The sequence below is a fragment of the Stegostoma tigrinum genome, chromosome 5 (genome assembly GCF_030684315.1).
Source record: "Stegostoma tigrinum isolate sSteTig4 chromosome 5, sSteTig4.hap1, whole genome shotgun sequence".
Taxonomy (NCBI): domain Eukaryota; kingdom Metazoa; phylum Chordata; class Chondrichthyes; order Orectolobiformes; family Stegostomatidae; genus Stegostoma; species Stegostoma tigrinum.
Window position 1 is genome coordinate 79,767,359 of NC_081358.1, and position 16,774 is coordinate 79,784,132.

The 16,774-nt window shown below is 38.6% G+C and overlaps 1 protein-coding gene across 2 annotated transcripts in view; it reads right to left on the reverse strand.

Annotated features, from left to right (window-relative positions):
• The window catches only part of yes1 (YES proto-oncogene 1, Src family tyrosine kinase), a 189,353-nt gene that overhangs the window by 157,118 nt on the left and 15,461 nt on the right, over window positions 1-16,774 (reverse strand). The window contains exons 1-2 of one of the 2 annotated variants that reach the window (XM_048529439.2): window positions 7,485-7,507; window positions 3,099-3,371 (exon numbers count right to left, since the gene is read on the reverse strand). In XM_048529439.2, coding sequence (XP_048385396.2) covers window positions 3,099-3,363 — 265 coding nt within the window. In that variant the 5' untranslated portion in view covers window positions 3,364-3,371; window positions 7,485-7,507. Of the gene's footprint in view, window positions 1-3,098; window positions 3,372-7,484; window positions 7,508-16,774 lie in introns of those variants that run through there. The other variant, XM_048529438.2, reaches the window with a different exon arrangement.

Here is a 16,774-nt window from a genome sequence, read left to right on the forward strand (position 1 = left end):
AGTCAGAATGGAATGCAGCTGGGAAGATGGCTTTCAGGTGATTGTGCTTTGTAGATCTGCTACTTGTTCTTCTTGGTAGTATAGCTCACAGGTTTGACAGTTTTGCTGTCATGCACAACTTTAATAAACAATTGTATCCAGCCTTTCAAGGGATGTATAAAATTCATCACAGCAGCTCCAAGAGATCTCTGTGGGCTCCCACTGATGACCTTTTCTGCTCAGACATCTCTCCAGGCAGCTGCTTGTCTTTCAGAGATAAGAAAGAGTACGAGTACATGAATCCAGACTGATATTTTGTCAACTTTTCCAACTGATTGCAGTCTATGAATCAGCAATTTAAGATCCAAGGAAAGTTGGCTACTGAATCCAGAATTGGCTGAGTGGCAGGAAGCAGAGGGTGATGACTGAAGGGCATGTGTGTGACTGGAAAACTACATCCAGTAGGGTTCCACAAGAATCAGTGTTGGGGCCATTGTTAGTGGTTCATATAAGTGATTTAAATTCGAGTCAGGAGGGTTGATCAACAAATTTGCAGGTGATATAAAAATCCGTGGTGTGGTAAATAGTGGGGACAACAGCGTTACATTACAGGAAGCTATAGATGGACTGGTCAGATGGGATCATCAGTGGCAAATGGAATTCAATCAAGGGTGAGGTTATCTACTTGGGCAGGACAAACAAGCAAGGGAATACCTGATGAATGTTGAGACCCTGGAAAGTACCAAGAATCACAGGGAAAACTGAAAGAACTGTGGATGCTGTAAATCAGGAACAAAAACAAAGTTGCTGAAAAAGCTCAGCAGGTCTGGCAACATCTGTGAAGGAAAAAAACAGAGTTAATGTTTCAGGTCCGGTGACCCTTCAACTTTTGGGCCCGGAATCGTTAACTCTGTTTTTCCCTTCAGAGATGCTGCCAGACCTGCTGAGCTTTTTCAGCAACGTTGTTTGTGTTCAACATTCACAGGGACTTTGACATGCATGCTCACCAGGCCCCCAAAGCAGCAGAACAAGTAGATAAAGTAGTTAAGGTGTCATATGGGATTATTTGCCTTTATCAGCCAAAGTATAGAGTTTGACAGGGAGGTTAGACTGGAATTTTATAAAGCATTGGTTGAGCCATAACTCGAGTACTGCGTGCAGTTCTGGAATCCACATTATGGGAGGGATGTGATTGCATTAGATTGGGTACAGAGGAGATATACCAAGATGTTGCTGGGCTGGAGAATTTTAGTTATGAGGAGATATTGGATAGAATGGGGGGTGTTTTCCTTGGAGCAGAGGAGTTTGAGAGGAGAACATGATTGAGATGTATATAGTTATAAAAGGAGCATAGACTGGTAGTCAGGAAGGAACTTTTTATCTTGGTGGAGGGTTCAATGACCAGGGGCATGGACTTAAGTGGAGGTTCAGGAGGCTTAGAAGGAATGAGTGGAAAACGCTTCTCACTGAGGGGGTGGTGGGAATCTGGAACTGCCCGCAAGATTATATATGTTAAATCTGACTGTGTATGTTTAACATTCTACTTATCTTAGTCCTGGGGGCAAACAAGAGTCTAATTGCTCACCTAACAATCACAAATACGCCAAGATAAGATGCAATATAGTGGCCATAAAGAGTGTAATAGCCAGGAATACTGCTTTAGTGATTTATCAAGATTTGAAGTTTTGATTATTTCATTTCACATGAAGAATCTGGGATGGAATTACAGTCAATATGTGCATTTTTCTTCAAAAAGATAATTCACAAGAAGTTTACTAATGAAAGTCTGCAGAAGTAAACACAAGGCGTTATATATCAATGTCCACAATAACAGGGACCATTAAGCAATTCATTTTTTCTGATGGCCTAACGAAAAACACACCTGTTACAGTAGGAATAATTCCATTGATGTGAACCCAGGATGGCTGCTGAGAATATATTCTTGGAAGAAGTGGTAGGTCTGTTTGGTTGACAAGCCTACTGGCGAATATCTGAACAAAGAAGTCGGAGGCCCCACCCTTCTACTTCCTGTGAATACTCAAGAGTATAGGAGAAAAAGAGACAAATGGACAGGTAGTGAGGTTTCAAACTGGGAGACTGTAAGGTGCAGTTCTGTCTAGAGCTGTAAGCTAAGATAAAGGTGAACTTTTGAAGTTAGCAGTTCTAGAGAAAGAAAAGCAATACCAAAATCAAGTAAGTTAGCACACACAGTTGGGCGTGTGGTCTCAGAAAACATAACAGAACAGAGATCAAGCAAATAAATATTTTAATTTCTTCGTACAATCACTCACTCCAGGGGTTTTAGTTGTTCATACGCATCAGGTCTTATTTCACTAGCATACAACAAAACAATAAAAAATTGCCAAGGCTGGAGCTCAAACAAAAAAAAACAAATTGCTGGAAAAACCACTACTTCATCACTATGCCAGAAACATTTGTCCCAAATGTAAGAAGCAGAGAAGATAACAATATTTTAAATTGGATTTATACCTGTAGCTATCATGTTTCTAGTTAGTGTTAAACACTGAAGCAGCTAAATTTCAAGTCAAATACAAAACATCACCAAGATCTTAAAATTACAAGTTAAAACAATAGCCAAGATGGAAGTTTTACTTCAATAGAGGTCTACGACGTAGGAAAAAAGGCCCTTGAGTCTGCACTGGTCAAAAGCAAGCACTTAACTATTCTAATCCTATTTTCCACCACTTGCTCCATATTCTTGAATGCCTTGGCATTGCAAGAGCACATCTAAATTTGACCTAAATGAGGTTTTCTGCCTCTATCACTCATACAGGGCAGAGAGTTCCAGAATCCCACTATGCCTCAGTTAAAAAAAAGCTTACACACCTCAATCTTGTCTTCCTTCACTGCCCTCATCTACACATCTGTTCCATTGCTTTACAGTGCCAAAATGTGAAAGTAGTAATGAAATTGTAGCAATTGTAATTGTTTTAAAAACGCAAATTTCTACAATGCAATGATGCGTCTCTGTGTTTGAGCAACTTGTTAAATCTAATATTCAATATTAAGTCATTCTATAGTATGAGAATCAGTTTGCAAATTGTTGCATGACAATGTAGAAAGACATTGTATTCTCAAAAGCTGGTGCCATAACTCACCTGTAACACCACTTGGGTACTGGCTGGGGACAACTGTAAATGATGAAGAGGCCCCTCCAAATGGTGCCATACCAGCTGACCCGCCAAATGGTGCTATGGTATGCTTGTTGAAATTACCAGATGGTCCTTTTGATGCAGGTGACTGTGTTAGCTGGGTGGGATCAGGACCATATTGAGTAATGTGTGTACCAACAGTTCCGGTAGCATCACCTGGTCCGTACTTCATAGCCGGCACTTTGTCCTCCTTGCTCTTTATGCAACCCATGGTTGAAGCTGCAAATAAATACAGTATACACTGTAAAACCAATATCATACTGGCTTTAAACACCAAACACTTAGCCAAAAACAGAACACAGAAATACAACTAATTTAAACATTTTACAACTGTAAGGAAAGAGAAAAAAAATCACATGGATACAAACAGTGCACTTGCCTGTATTTACAGCAGCAACAATAAAGGATGCAAGTGTAAAAAGATTACACCAATTGGTTTGAGTTAAAGTGCATGATAATTAAACTCAAAGTATTTTAATAGTTATTGGATAATAAAAAAGCTTTACCATACTATCAGGCTTTGAGTGTGAAAAGCTGAGGCTCAAATTCTCATCCAAAATTTGGTCACAACCATAAAGAAGGACATCACTAAGAGTGATCAATGGTTAGTAAATATTGGTACATCAGACTAGAGGATCAGGTAAGGGAACCATGTGCAAAACAGGTACTACAGGTAAGGATGCAAATGAAACTTTGGCACTGCTTGCTAAAGGAATGGAGTATAAAAAGTAGGAAAATGTTGTTGCAATTGTATAATGCATTGTTGAGGCTGCATCTGAAGTATTATATGGCAGAGGTGGCTCAAAGGGCTGAATTGCACCCCCCGCTCCTAAATGATGTGTTATGTTTAAAAGGCAAAATACCAATTTTGTTATAATGTTTCTATTTTTGTGCAGAATGATTTTGATTTTGAGAATGTAGCAGGGTTCATGTTGCAATGGCGGTAGGTATTATTTATGCTTAATTCTCCCCATCTCCAAGGTAATTTTTAATCTTAAGCAGTCTCACCATTGACTGTGGAATAAGTACGCAGCATTTTATTCTTATAAAAATGGGCACTTTGAACAGGTAAAACCTTACAATGGGCAGATTTGTTATGTACATAACATTGAACAAGACCACTTACTAAAATGTAAAAAGTGGGCTCTTCAATTTTGACAATTTGACATAAATCTGTCTGAATGCCTTTATTTACCTCAAGCTCTTCTGTTAGCTTTCGATCCAAGCATCAAACTAAACCTTCAAAATTAGCTGCTCAAGTTTCAGAAGGGAAGTTTTCCTCAATTACCGCTTACCATATTGCAATCTCCAATTGTTTCTGAAAATCAACTAAACATTTATTATTACTTCTCAGAGCTTGGGAATGAACTCTTGCCACTTCCTCCTGAAGAGGATACTTGATTGCCTTTAAGAAAGCAGAATTCAATTGACATATGAACACTACCATCTTGTTAATCAACTTACAAAGAACTGTACAGTAACTTTGCAGTTTTCAGTGTTCAGCTAGCTCTATGACATCTGCTAAGACTGAAGCTGATCTTCCTAAAACAAAATGTTCAACACCAAGATATGTGACCACCTGGGAAAATAAGACTCAGAAACAAGGAAACCTCAAAAAGAAATCATCCTAATTAGAAGGAAATAATAACCAAAAATTGAAACCATTCTAACAGGCTTTGATCTTCACCAAAATGTGACAAATTAAAATTAGTCTGAATTACCAACACCAATTACCAATAAAGTTCACAAGTTGTAACCTTACACATTGCTCAGCTGCAAAGTCTTTAAGTAATAAAGCCTTAGACTTAGTATAGAACATCTTAGCAACATCTCACAAATTGATTCACCCAAATAAATTACATAGGCAAACATGGAAATTATATTACATATTAAAAAAGAAAAAAAGAGAGAGAGTTCAAATGAGTTAAACAATAATAATCCTGAAGAGGAGTCATACAGACTCAAAACATTAACTTTTTTTCTATCTCCACAGATGCTGTTAGACCGAATGAATTTCTTCAGTGTTCTCCCCGTTTGTTTCAGATTTCGAGCATTTGAAGTATTTTACTTTTATTTAAATAAGTCATGTGGCAGTACAGAACTTGAATATTCCTGAAATAAAAAGTCATTCTGTTCAAGCTTTTCATCTTGCAAACATCAGGACAATTTGCTAATATTACCTTTGAATTGTTCTGATAGAGTACAAGTCAAAAGGCTTCAGTTAAATGTGTCCTTTTTCAATAACAATTAATGATTATTTTTGTTTTACTGTATGCTGGCCAGGATACCAGTAGAATTCCCTGCACTTCAAATATCTTTTGGGGCACGTAATGCCCACATGAATAAATGGCCCATGGACAGTGGGCTTCTGTTTAGAATAATCCTAGAACAGACAGCACCTCCAATGATGCAGCATTCCCTCATCTTAGATAGCAATCCTGATTTTGGACTTAGGAAAATGTTGCAGGTATTCATCATAATTTGCTAAAATGACAGCAACTACTGCACATTAAAGTGGAACGGATAAGGTCTTCTGTTCTTTTAGATTTATATAGTCAACATTTTATGACTTTATAACAATTTCTATGACTATATAATTGTGAAATTTGTTTCCAGTATTGTTCCTCTCCTCCCAGTAATAACAATAGTCAATTCTGCCCCTCAACTTACCTTTGGACCATATCCTTTAATACCTTTGCTTAACAAAAATTTTTATCTATCTCACATCTAAAATTAACAACTGATCCGGCATTAACTGCTACTTGCGAAATACCGCTCTAAACTTCTACCACTTTGTAGTCGAAGTGTTTTCTAACATAGCGCCTGAACAGTTTGTTCCTATGTTTCAGGCTGTGCCCTATAGTTCTGCTTTCCTTTGGAAAGGGAGTAGGGATTAGAATTACTGACATTCGTGTCGAGTGCCTGACCAAAGAAAATTTGAAAGCTACTGCTTTGATGACAAGTTCATGAGTCTCAAGTTCAACAATTCCCCTAACATTAAAGTCAAATCATTAATGTAAATACAAGGGCAAGCAAGAGGGAGGTTATTAATCATGAACAATTAAAAGAATTCCACTCATTTCAAGATAACAGACTGCAGCATCAGTAAGTGACTTTTCAAACTAACTTTTAGGCAGCTATATGTTAGGCAATTAGACACCACATTCTTTTTAATGGCAAACTCATCAAAAAATTCAAAGCATGTTTTATCTGCAATGGAAAAATTAAAACTTCCACTTTCTCTTGCAAAAGAAATTCTTTCCAGATTATTCTACTGTTAAATAGTACCAGAAAAAAGGAAACACATATGGCAGCAAAAGGCACCACTGGTGAGGGAATAGAATGTTCCGTTGCCATGCCCATTAAAACTACACGTGAAACCCATGCAGCCTTGCTCTCCTGATGGCACAAACACTCAAAGGCAGGAACACAAGTTTGCTACTCTTTTAAAGGGATTATGGAAAAAAGCATGCAAGTATATTTAACTTTCACCTAGGCTTCACCAGCTTCAGACAGCTGAGATGTACATCTCATTTTTCAGTCAGCTGTTTGAAATTCAAAACATGTTCTTTTCAGTTATAAACTGTGGCTGTTGACAGCAAGGTCAACACAGCTGCAGTCTCGGACGACGTCTCAGTGGGTCAAAGAGCAAATTAAATTTCAAAATTGGTTTGGCATAACTTAATTGCAAAACCAGCAATTTAAAAAATGCAATTTAGTGCTTTGATGGGGAAAGTTTTACCTGTAACACCATTTGACACCATCAACTGATATGGCTATTTGTCAAAATAAGCATTCAAAAAGATTCAACTGTCCTTCATAATGAATGCAATGTGTCTGAAGATAAAAATTTTTGCAACTCTTTCCATCAATTTTCCAACATCGTTTGCAGCTAAGGTGATGTTTTAGTAGTTAAAGCACTTTATTTTAGAAGATAAAAGTCTTTAAAAGGTTTAACAGGTTTAAATTTAATCCAAATTAATTTCAGCACCCTCTAAATAGACAAGTAGTCTAGGGGCAACAAAGGGTGTGGAGGAACAAGGTTGGAAGAGGCCAAAAGAATGGCGTTTTCATAACTAAATTAGCACTTGTGTCAATCTACTGGTAACTGTGCTTAGCCATGGCTGTCATACTTAATTCAAGGAAATTCAAGTAGGATTGGTTTTCGAAATTTTAGACAGTAGCGAGTTAGCAACCTAACCCTCAATATATTGGATTAGTTGTTACTGTTTGATGCATGATATGATTTTATTTAATAAGAGTTTCTGTATACATATGGAGTAAAATATTTAATTGATAATAATGAGTAAGCAATTATGATGCTTTGAATACCTTTTGCAAACTTTTAGTTTGGTTACTCCTGGTCCACTACCAAGACTGACAACACTTCCGATGTTTTTTGGTGGGACAAGAAAGATAGCAATGCCTAAAAACAGGTGCAAACCAGAAGAATGAGATGTTGGCCCAGAGAGAAAAAAAAACATTTTACAAGTTGTGCTTTGTATACTTCATTGTGAACTGTTACTGTATTTTCCCATTCTCAATGACCATTTTGTACTGCCCAATAACTATGTAACAACATTGTAGCTACACTGTAAATTAAAAAGTACACACCAAGCAGTAATCTGCAAGGTCAACTGACTTTTTCAAATGCAAAGTTACATTTTACTACGCATTGGATATCTAGAAACCTAGAACTGACTGAAAATATGGCATGTTTGAAAATACTAGCATGAGAAATACTATGCTTTCACAAATACTGAGCCAGTTAAATGATAATTATATCCAAAATAACGATAGCTAGTAAACTAAATTAAAAATACAATGTCTTAAGTATTTCCCTCTTGTGTCCTCCGTTCTCAACTCCCAGTACAAGGAAAGCATGTGAATGGAAAGGCTATTCTTGGATTGATGAGGATGAAATAAGGATACATGATTTAATGTCCAAACTGTGGGAAATCCTGAAAATCTATACAGTCTCTTTTCCAAAGATGACAGTCTTGACATCAAAACTGCTAACGCAGCAGTTTTTCTGTTTTTTTTAAAATAGAGGCATTTATACCAAAGTATAACAAGATTTAACAATGTCATATTCCACCCATTTCTTCATCTAAACTTAAAACCGTTCTCATTCTGCAAGAATATCGCTGACCTCATTTCCTCAGCTCTAGATAATGACAACTAACCAAACTTACCAACAGCCAAAAGAATTAAAAAACAATTCCGTATTTTTCAGCACACTCCTGAACTCATCAAGATGAAAGTAAAGACAAATGTCCTAATCAAGGAACTTCTGAATGGATGCTGTTCTAGCTTCCTAAACAGAAGGCTCACTGATTTTCCCATGTCTGTGATATGCTCCATCTCACCAGTGTCAAGAAAGCTAATCACGGGACAGGGTGTTGTACCTGTACCTGTGAACAGACTCATTTGAACCAGCGGTCTTGGAGTTATGGTGTCAGCCAACCTGTTTCTTGATAAAGAACTCAGTACACACATGGGAAAGGCAGGCATCAACTTTGGCAACTAGCAAAAGAACCATGAAAAAGCAAACTACCCACAGTCCTGAAGATGAGTCATACAAAACTTGAAACATTATCTTTCTCTCTCTCTCCAGAGATGCTGCCAGGCCCAAGTTCCTTCAGCATTCTGGTATTTGTTTCAGATATCTAATGTCCGCAGAATTTTACTTTTATTAAACTGCCCCATCGGACGAAGTGCTTATCCACAAGGCCTGTATTCTCAACATGATGTACAGTATTGAATTAATATCAGCCTTTGATAAGAGGTAGCTTCCCAAGTTTCAAGTCTGAAAGCATTTCTTGACCCGGTAAGAATGTATAAATATGATTTGAGTCCGAAACTTGAAAGCAATTCTTGAGAATGCCTCTGCAAAAGCATTAAGCAAGGCTTGAAGATTCTCTTCCCAAACAGCAGAGATGACATTAGTATCTGCATACCGAATTCCACAAGTGACGCTGGTGTTATTTTGTTAGATTTCAATAGGTTTCAGGTTGAAAAGTTTTCTGTCATCCTGTAAACATGCAAAGTTCACACCACGGAGATTCTTGACAAGAAGAATGGTGGCAACGAGGATGGAGAAAAGAATGGAGGCAATGGCATCATTGCTTGACATGTATTAACGTCAAAGGATTGTCATATTATCAGCAGTAATGGCAATGAACAATACCTTGTCTTGGAGAAAATGGGGGATGCTGAAGAAGTTCACTTGACAACAACCATTGACAGGGCCTTCCATAGCATTTTCCAAATGACTGAGTCAAAACCCTGACTCAGATCAATGAAGGCCAGATAGATAGAGTGTTGGTGTTGTTTCTGGCATCTCTCGGAGTGGCAGAGTGAAAATCATGTGCACAGTTCCATGATTTTATCCAAAGGCTCAATGACTTTCTGAAAGGATTTCCTCAGACTGGGAGAAGGCACTTATTTAGTATTTGGGCATTGAACTTCCTGGCAACTTAGAGTAGGGAGATGCCTCAGCAGTTCCCACAGTCCACTCAGTCTTTCTTGAAGATGGTGGTGATGGTAGCATCCTGAGATCAGCAGGGATTTCTTTTTCATCCCAGAGTTTCAGGAACAGTTAATAGAGATGACAGGCAAGCACGGCTCTTCCAAGTATGAAAATCTTTGCTAGAATCCGAAGTACTCCTACCACACTACTTGGGAGTTGAAGATCACCTTGCTGGGGAAACGGGGGGGATTTCCTCAAATATGTCCTCATCACCAACTGTACTGTAGTTTCTGAGTTCTTTGAAGTGCTTGCTCCATCAGACACTGATGTTTTCACTCTTTCAAAAGGGATCTATCAACTTACATCCATGAGAAACAGTTGTTTTTCACCTAAACTTTGAAACTATTCTGATTCCAGTACACCAAGCATTATCATTACATAATTTCCTAAGCTGTAGATGATAGCACATAACATTTCCAGTAAGTTACTCCTTGTTATTACCAGAGTCAATAAATTCCATCTCTGGTGTCAAGGATGCATTTTTAGTATTGCATGCAAAGACAAAGGATTTCTTTATGGATAGCTTCAAGTTCAAACAAGGTGAGCATGCTGGTGAAAATGAAGAAAAGAGATTTTTCTGGCTTGGGCATGTACACAGGAAGATGACTGTATCCCCAAAAATGTGTTACACAGGGCAGTTGTCTCTGCCAGGAGACCACCAGGGTGCTCAAAGCTTCAATTCAAGGAGCTGTCAAAACCGACATGCAAGTATTTAAACATTAATCGTGTCAAGGGGGTAGGTCTAGCTGACGATCAGTACAAATTGCAACATGAATGCTGAACAGAGATTGCCAGCACATGGTGGTTTTTAGAAGGTCCAAAGCAGATACCAGCCCTGAAAGCAAATTGTCAGAAATTACCCTGCGCTACATGCAAGAGACATCATGATGGGTGCATTTGTGATAGACTTTGCCTTTCTAGAATTGATTTGCTCAGTCATTAACAGTGCGGTAGATGACCTCATCCAATCTAATCGAAGTTCTGGGGCTGCAGTCTCATGATGACTCTCAAATGGAAGGATGGCAGCTGGTCAATCACTTATGTTAGACATGTCAGGCTATTAACTTTAGGATACCTGACGCCCCCGGATATTGTGCACCTTTCAACCAGTGCCAACAGATTCTGATCTGATCTGTGTGAGCAGTGTTGTGAATTTATACAGTTCATTAGGTATCACAATGAAAATATTTGTACACTGATGATTACCTAAAGCAGTCAGCAAGGTTTGATTACATCATAGAGATCTTAAAGAAGGCTTCGGCCCTGCTGTACCTCAAAAGTATGGATAAACTTCAGAATTAAATAAGCACATAGCTATTCAGCAGCAAAGACCTACTAAAACCAGAAATTACTTCACTAAAATATTTTAACATTTTTAAAAAATAAAATGTTTGCACTTCAACAAAAAAAAACTTGTGTAACCACTGGTTAGATTTTATAACACAAAACTAATAAATAAAATTGATACAAAATTGGCTGAGTGATATAAAACACAGTAATAGTCAATGGATATTTTTCAGGCTAAAAGGAAGGTTTGTAGTGGAGTTCTGCAGGGATTGGTACCTGAACCCTTGCTTTTCCTGATGTGTTAATGATCTGGATCTTGGCATGCAGCTAACAATTTCCAAGTCTGCGGATGACACTAAACTTGGAAGAGCTGTAAACTGAGGGTGGGTAGATGCATCAATGTCACTCTATCACCAGATCACTATTTCCATTTATTACTGTGTGAAATATAAACACTTTTTAAAATTTAAAAAAGCTTGAAAAATCACAAATTAATCCCTGACAAATTTCTTTGCTTCCTAATTGATGCGTGAATCTCTCTCAAAAATTAAAATTGACCATCTTTGGGAAAAGTCTGAAAGCCTGAGGAAATTAGAAATTAATTACATGCCCCAGGTGATTCAATAGATACCACTGTAACTAAGCTTAGTTACCATATTGCCATTTGTCCCAGAGTGTTGCCAATTTGTATGATTGTTACACTTATCGCCTCACCATATGGTGGAAGCAGTTTTCTCAAAACAAGTTCAATTTTAAATTCTCCCGAGCAATGCAATATTGTTCAATCTTTCCTTTGTAAAGTGAACCCTTCATTGCAGGAATGAGTCAAGTCAGCAGACATGGAACACACACAGTTTTAGTGGAACAGACACCATTACACTTTGAATACCTTATGTAATTGACTTAGAATCCTGGATATTCCAATCAACACAAGGCATAAAGAGGATATAACCACTTTACACAAAAAAAGGGCAGTAACACTTGATGTCTTAACAATTATAGTTTTTAAGTTATATTGGAGAAGCAAAAGATTCTTCAGACACATGGTGGAGAAAGATTTTTAGCTGTCACATCCTCACTGGCCACATGCAAAAAGTACTGCAAGTTGGTAGGTAGGCTGATGCAGGTTTGAAGAGTGATGTTTTCTTTATGGAACTGCCCAGTGGAAAAGTATAACAGACTTTCTTACAACCAGGTCCACTGCAGAAGACCACAAGAGGCATGCATTGAAAATGTGAAACTACTTGTGGCAAAGCATCTTAAAAGTTTAACTCCTTATTTGAAAGATTAAGTACACTGGAAGAATGCATTTAATTTTTTGATCCATTTCTATTTTCTCTGCATCTGTTTAAGCTAGCAGACCTTCGCCGTGATATATGTACAAGGTCATTATTCAGCATTAGTGTCAGAGATCTACAGCACAGAAAAAGGCCCTTTGGCCCATTAGGTGTCCATCAGTCAAAAACAACCGCCTGACTATTCCAATCCCATTTTCCACTACTTCGGCAATAGCCGTGAGCATCATAAATGTACACCTGAATATTTCTCACATGTTACAAGGGCTTCTCAACCCTCAACCCATTACTTGAACTCTGTCTTCAATTACTGATCCCTCCATCAAGAAGTAGTTATTTTACTGTCTCCCCTATCATAATTTTATATTATACATATGATTCACCACTGCTTAAACTTGTTCACCTGCTGCAAATCTGTTTGACCAATATCGAGAGGGACTGCAATTTCCACCAGTTCCCTGACCAACAGGAATTGCCAATTTGAAACAGCATTCACATGTCAACATGGATCCTCAACAGCATCAAATTCATCAGCACCAAAGCATTTCTGCTCAATATTCGTAGGCTGAAATCCATCTGTCCAATATTTAAATTTTTGACCTCCCAAGGGCTTCACAATTCTAAAACTAGCTTCCTGCACCCTTATAGCTATTTGAAACATTAATCATCCTCCAACACTTGTGTACAGCCTTCCCTTCTCTCTACCATTAATAGCTGAACTTTCAGTGTATGGGCGTCAGACTTGAATTTTTACTTTAAGCCCGAGTTAACATCATTTGACTAAATATTTACCTTTAAATCATCTTAGCTTGGCATCGATTTCTGTGTTTTTGTAGGACCACAAGACTCTTGTGTTCATGGTAGTACATAACTGTTCCTTAACTTCAAGAGAATGAAATTGAGATTGTTTTTCCTGACACAAAGGTAGTAAAGCAAGTTGAGAGTTGTACAGGGGACATAACCTATCGTATTGTAGTTTCCTTAAGTGAGTAGGTAAAGGTCTGACAAATACTGCATAATAGGGAAAATGTGAAATTCACCATTTTGGCAGGATGAATTAAAAAAACATATTACTGAAAATGGTGAGAAACTGCAGAGTTCTGACATGAAGGAGGATCTGGGTGTCCTTGCAATTACGGAGGGTTAGTATGCAGGAACAGCAAATACTTAGAAAAGCTAATAGAATGTTATCATTTATCACAGGGAAATACAGTACAGAAGCAGGGACTTCATGCTACAATTATACAGGACACTTGAGAGACCACATCAAGGATACTGTGTGCAGCACTGGGTTTCTTAATAAGCACTTCAGAGGAGGTTTAATGGATTAACAACCGGAATGGATTGGGTGCCTGAGGAATGGTTAGACAGGCTAGGTTTGTCTCTGCTGGAGCTTAGAAGAGTAAGATTGCCCTTGATTGAAACATAATAAATATCCCCATTTTTTATAAAAATCAAAAGAACTGTGGATGCCGAGAATCAGGAATAAGAACAAAAGCTCAGTAGGTCTGGAAGCATCTGTAAAGAATCCGTGAAAAACACTTTTCCTTTACAGATGCTGCCAGACCTGCTGATCTTTTCCAGCAACTTTGTTTTTATCCCTTTTTTTATATCCCATTTACCCATTTAATCACTTACATTACCTGTATACTCACTTTCCGTGATTCATGTACCATGACACAAAGTTCACTTTAGTCCTCAGTTGTGCAATCTCTCCCCATTTAAGTAAAATATTAGCGAGTTTAGAAAGAATTGAAGTGGATAAATTCAGATTTTCTTGCTTTGCATTCTGTCAAATTTTCACCTATTTATTGAACATATTGGTAACCCCATGCAGGCTCTTGGCACTCACTTCACAACTTACTTTCCTACCTGTCTGAGGTATAGATAATTTGGCACCTATTAGCTTTTCATCCAAGTCATTTATAAAAATTGTAAAGAGGGTGACTCCAGCATGGATCCCTGTGGCATTCTACTTGTCACATCTCGCCAACTCAAACATATCATAAGTACTGAAAAAACAGCAGCTGCTGTAAATCAGGAACAAAAACAGAAGTTGCTGGAAAAGCTCAGCAGGTCTGGCAGCATCTGTGAAGGAAAAAAAACAGACTTAACGTTTTGGGTCCGGTGGCAAAGATACTATAACTCTTCCACATTGTCTGTTTCCCGTTAACTAGCCAATTCTATTCAGCCTTTTATCTCAGCATGGATGGAGCAGGATGAACACAGCAGGCCAAGCAGCATCAGAGGTGCAGGAAAGCTGACGTTTTGGGCTCAGACCCTTCTTCAGAAATAGGCCCGAAATGCCAGCTTTCTTGCTCCTCTGATGCTGCTTGGCCTGCTGTGTTCATCCAGCTCTACAGCTTGTTATCCCAGATTCTCCAGCATCAGCAGTTCCTACTATTTCTATATCCATGCTATTAATTTACCCCTACTACTAGAACTCTTGTTTCGTGATAGTAGCCTTTGGTGGCACCCAGTCAAACAGTTTCCCGAAATCTGAGTAACGTTAACATATAATCCAAATGGTGGAAGTACTGTTTGATTTAAGAATGTTTGAATGATACAAAGAACACAAAGATTTAAAACAAGAGCAAAAACAGAAGATGCTGGAAAAGCTTACTACATCTGGTAGCATCCGTAAAGAAAAAAATTAGAATTAATGTTTTGGGTCTGGTGACCCTTTCTTAGAACTGATGGTAGCTGGGAAAATGTCAGTTTACATGCAGAAAATTGGGAGGGGATGGTGTAGGACGTAAATGATAGGATAGAGCCTGAAGGCAGAAAAGAGCAGTTGGATCGTCAAAGGAGTTGATAACGATCTGGCTGGGGGGTGAATTGTTGTTAATGGAGGCTGTCAGTGACTAATAACAGGTAGTGTGTAATAGCAGGCTGTGTGATAACAAGGCCTGATGTATGGGGTAGGGGGCTAGGACATGGTGATCCATGGACAGCTGAGGTCCTAAAAATTATTAAACTCGATATTGAGTCCAGAGTACGGACAGGGTGAATCAAGGACCAGCTGTTCCTCTTGGTTGAGGGGCCGATCATGATAGGGTATAGTTTTAGGGTAAGGGGTAGGAGATTCAGAGGAGGTTTGAGGAAAAAAGCTTTATCACTTGTTGGGTGGGGGTAGGGAGTCTGGAATGCCCTTCTGGGAAGGTAGTCAAAATCAGAAGTCCACCACACTGGATTATAGTCCAACAGATTTATTTGGAATCACAAGCTTTCCGAGTGCAGCACCTTTGGTCAAGTGAAGAGAGAGGCTGGAAATCTTACAACTTTTAAAAAAGTACTTGGAGGAGTACTTCAAATATCATAAAATTCAAGGACATGGGACAAGTGCAGGAAATTGGAATTTTATTGGGAGTTATGTCGGTGCTGACTTGATGGGCCGAACTGCCTTTTCTGCAATTGCTTAATCTGTGATTGTGAATTATATATAGCCAGAGCCTCGGAGGTGCAGTTTCAAAATATATATTTAATCAAAAGCTTGGATGCACTAGAACACGTTTAATTTAGACTTAAGCTTTTCAAGCATGCTGCAAGTCTTAAAGAATTTTAGTAAAATGTTGATTAAACAAAGATACACTGAAATATAATGATCTAGACCTTTCAGGAATGGTAATGCCTCTTTTTACAGCTCTGGCTAGTGTTCGGGTAAGTTTTGAAAGTTCCATTTTTTAATAAATAAGAATGTTTGTAAATAGGCAAGTGATTAAGCTGGTTGCTGAGTGACCTGAGTGAGGTGTATTTAAATCAGCAGGGAGGTGGGGCTAGCTCACTAAAATTTTACACTTCTCAGGCAATTCCCATGCATCGTGTATTTTCTAACACATGCCCCATCAGCATCCTGCAGATGTTCCAACTCTGACAATCTGGAGACTGGGAGATTTGGACTACCAGTTTCTGCTGTAGAAGATGTTATAATAATTAAGAAAGTAAATCAACACAAGGACAGTTACAGAATCATAGAAACCCGACAGTATGGAAGCCCATTGAGTCCACACTGCCCTTTTGAAGAGCATCCTACGCAGATCCAACACCCCTCTACCCTATCCCTGTAACCCTGAACATTGCAAGGCTATTCCAGCTAACAGGCACATCTGGGACACTACGGGCAATTTAGCATGGCCACTGCACCTAACTAGCACATTTTTGGACTGTGGGAGGAAACTGGAGCACCCGGAGGAAATGCACACAAATAAGGGGAAGAGAGTGTGCAAACTCCACACAGGTGCCCAAGGTTCGAATCCAACCCAGGTCCTCAGTGCTGTGACGCAGCAATGCTAACTGCTGACCCACTGCACTGCCTGCCATTGTGCAGCATCCTAATAATTCACTCGACTCCTGATGTTCTGGATTAGGTGCAGTGCTCGAAATATATGACGACGGTGATTAAATTTGTCCTCAATACACCCTAAATTTCCCAGGAAAATTCAATTATTGGAGAGGCAATCAGAAAGAAATCTCATGTGAGAGACAGACAGAATCTAATGAGGTCTTGC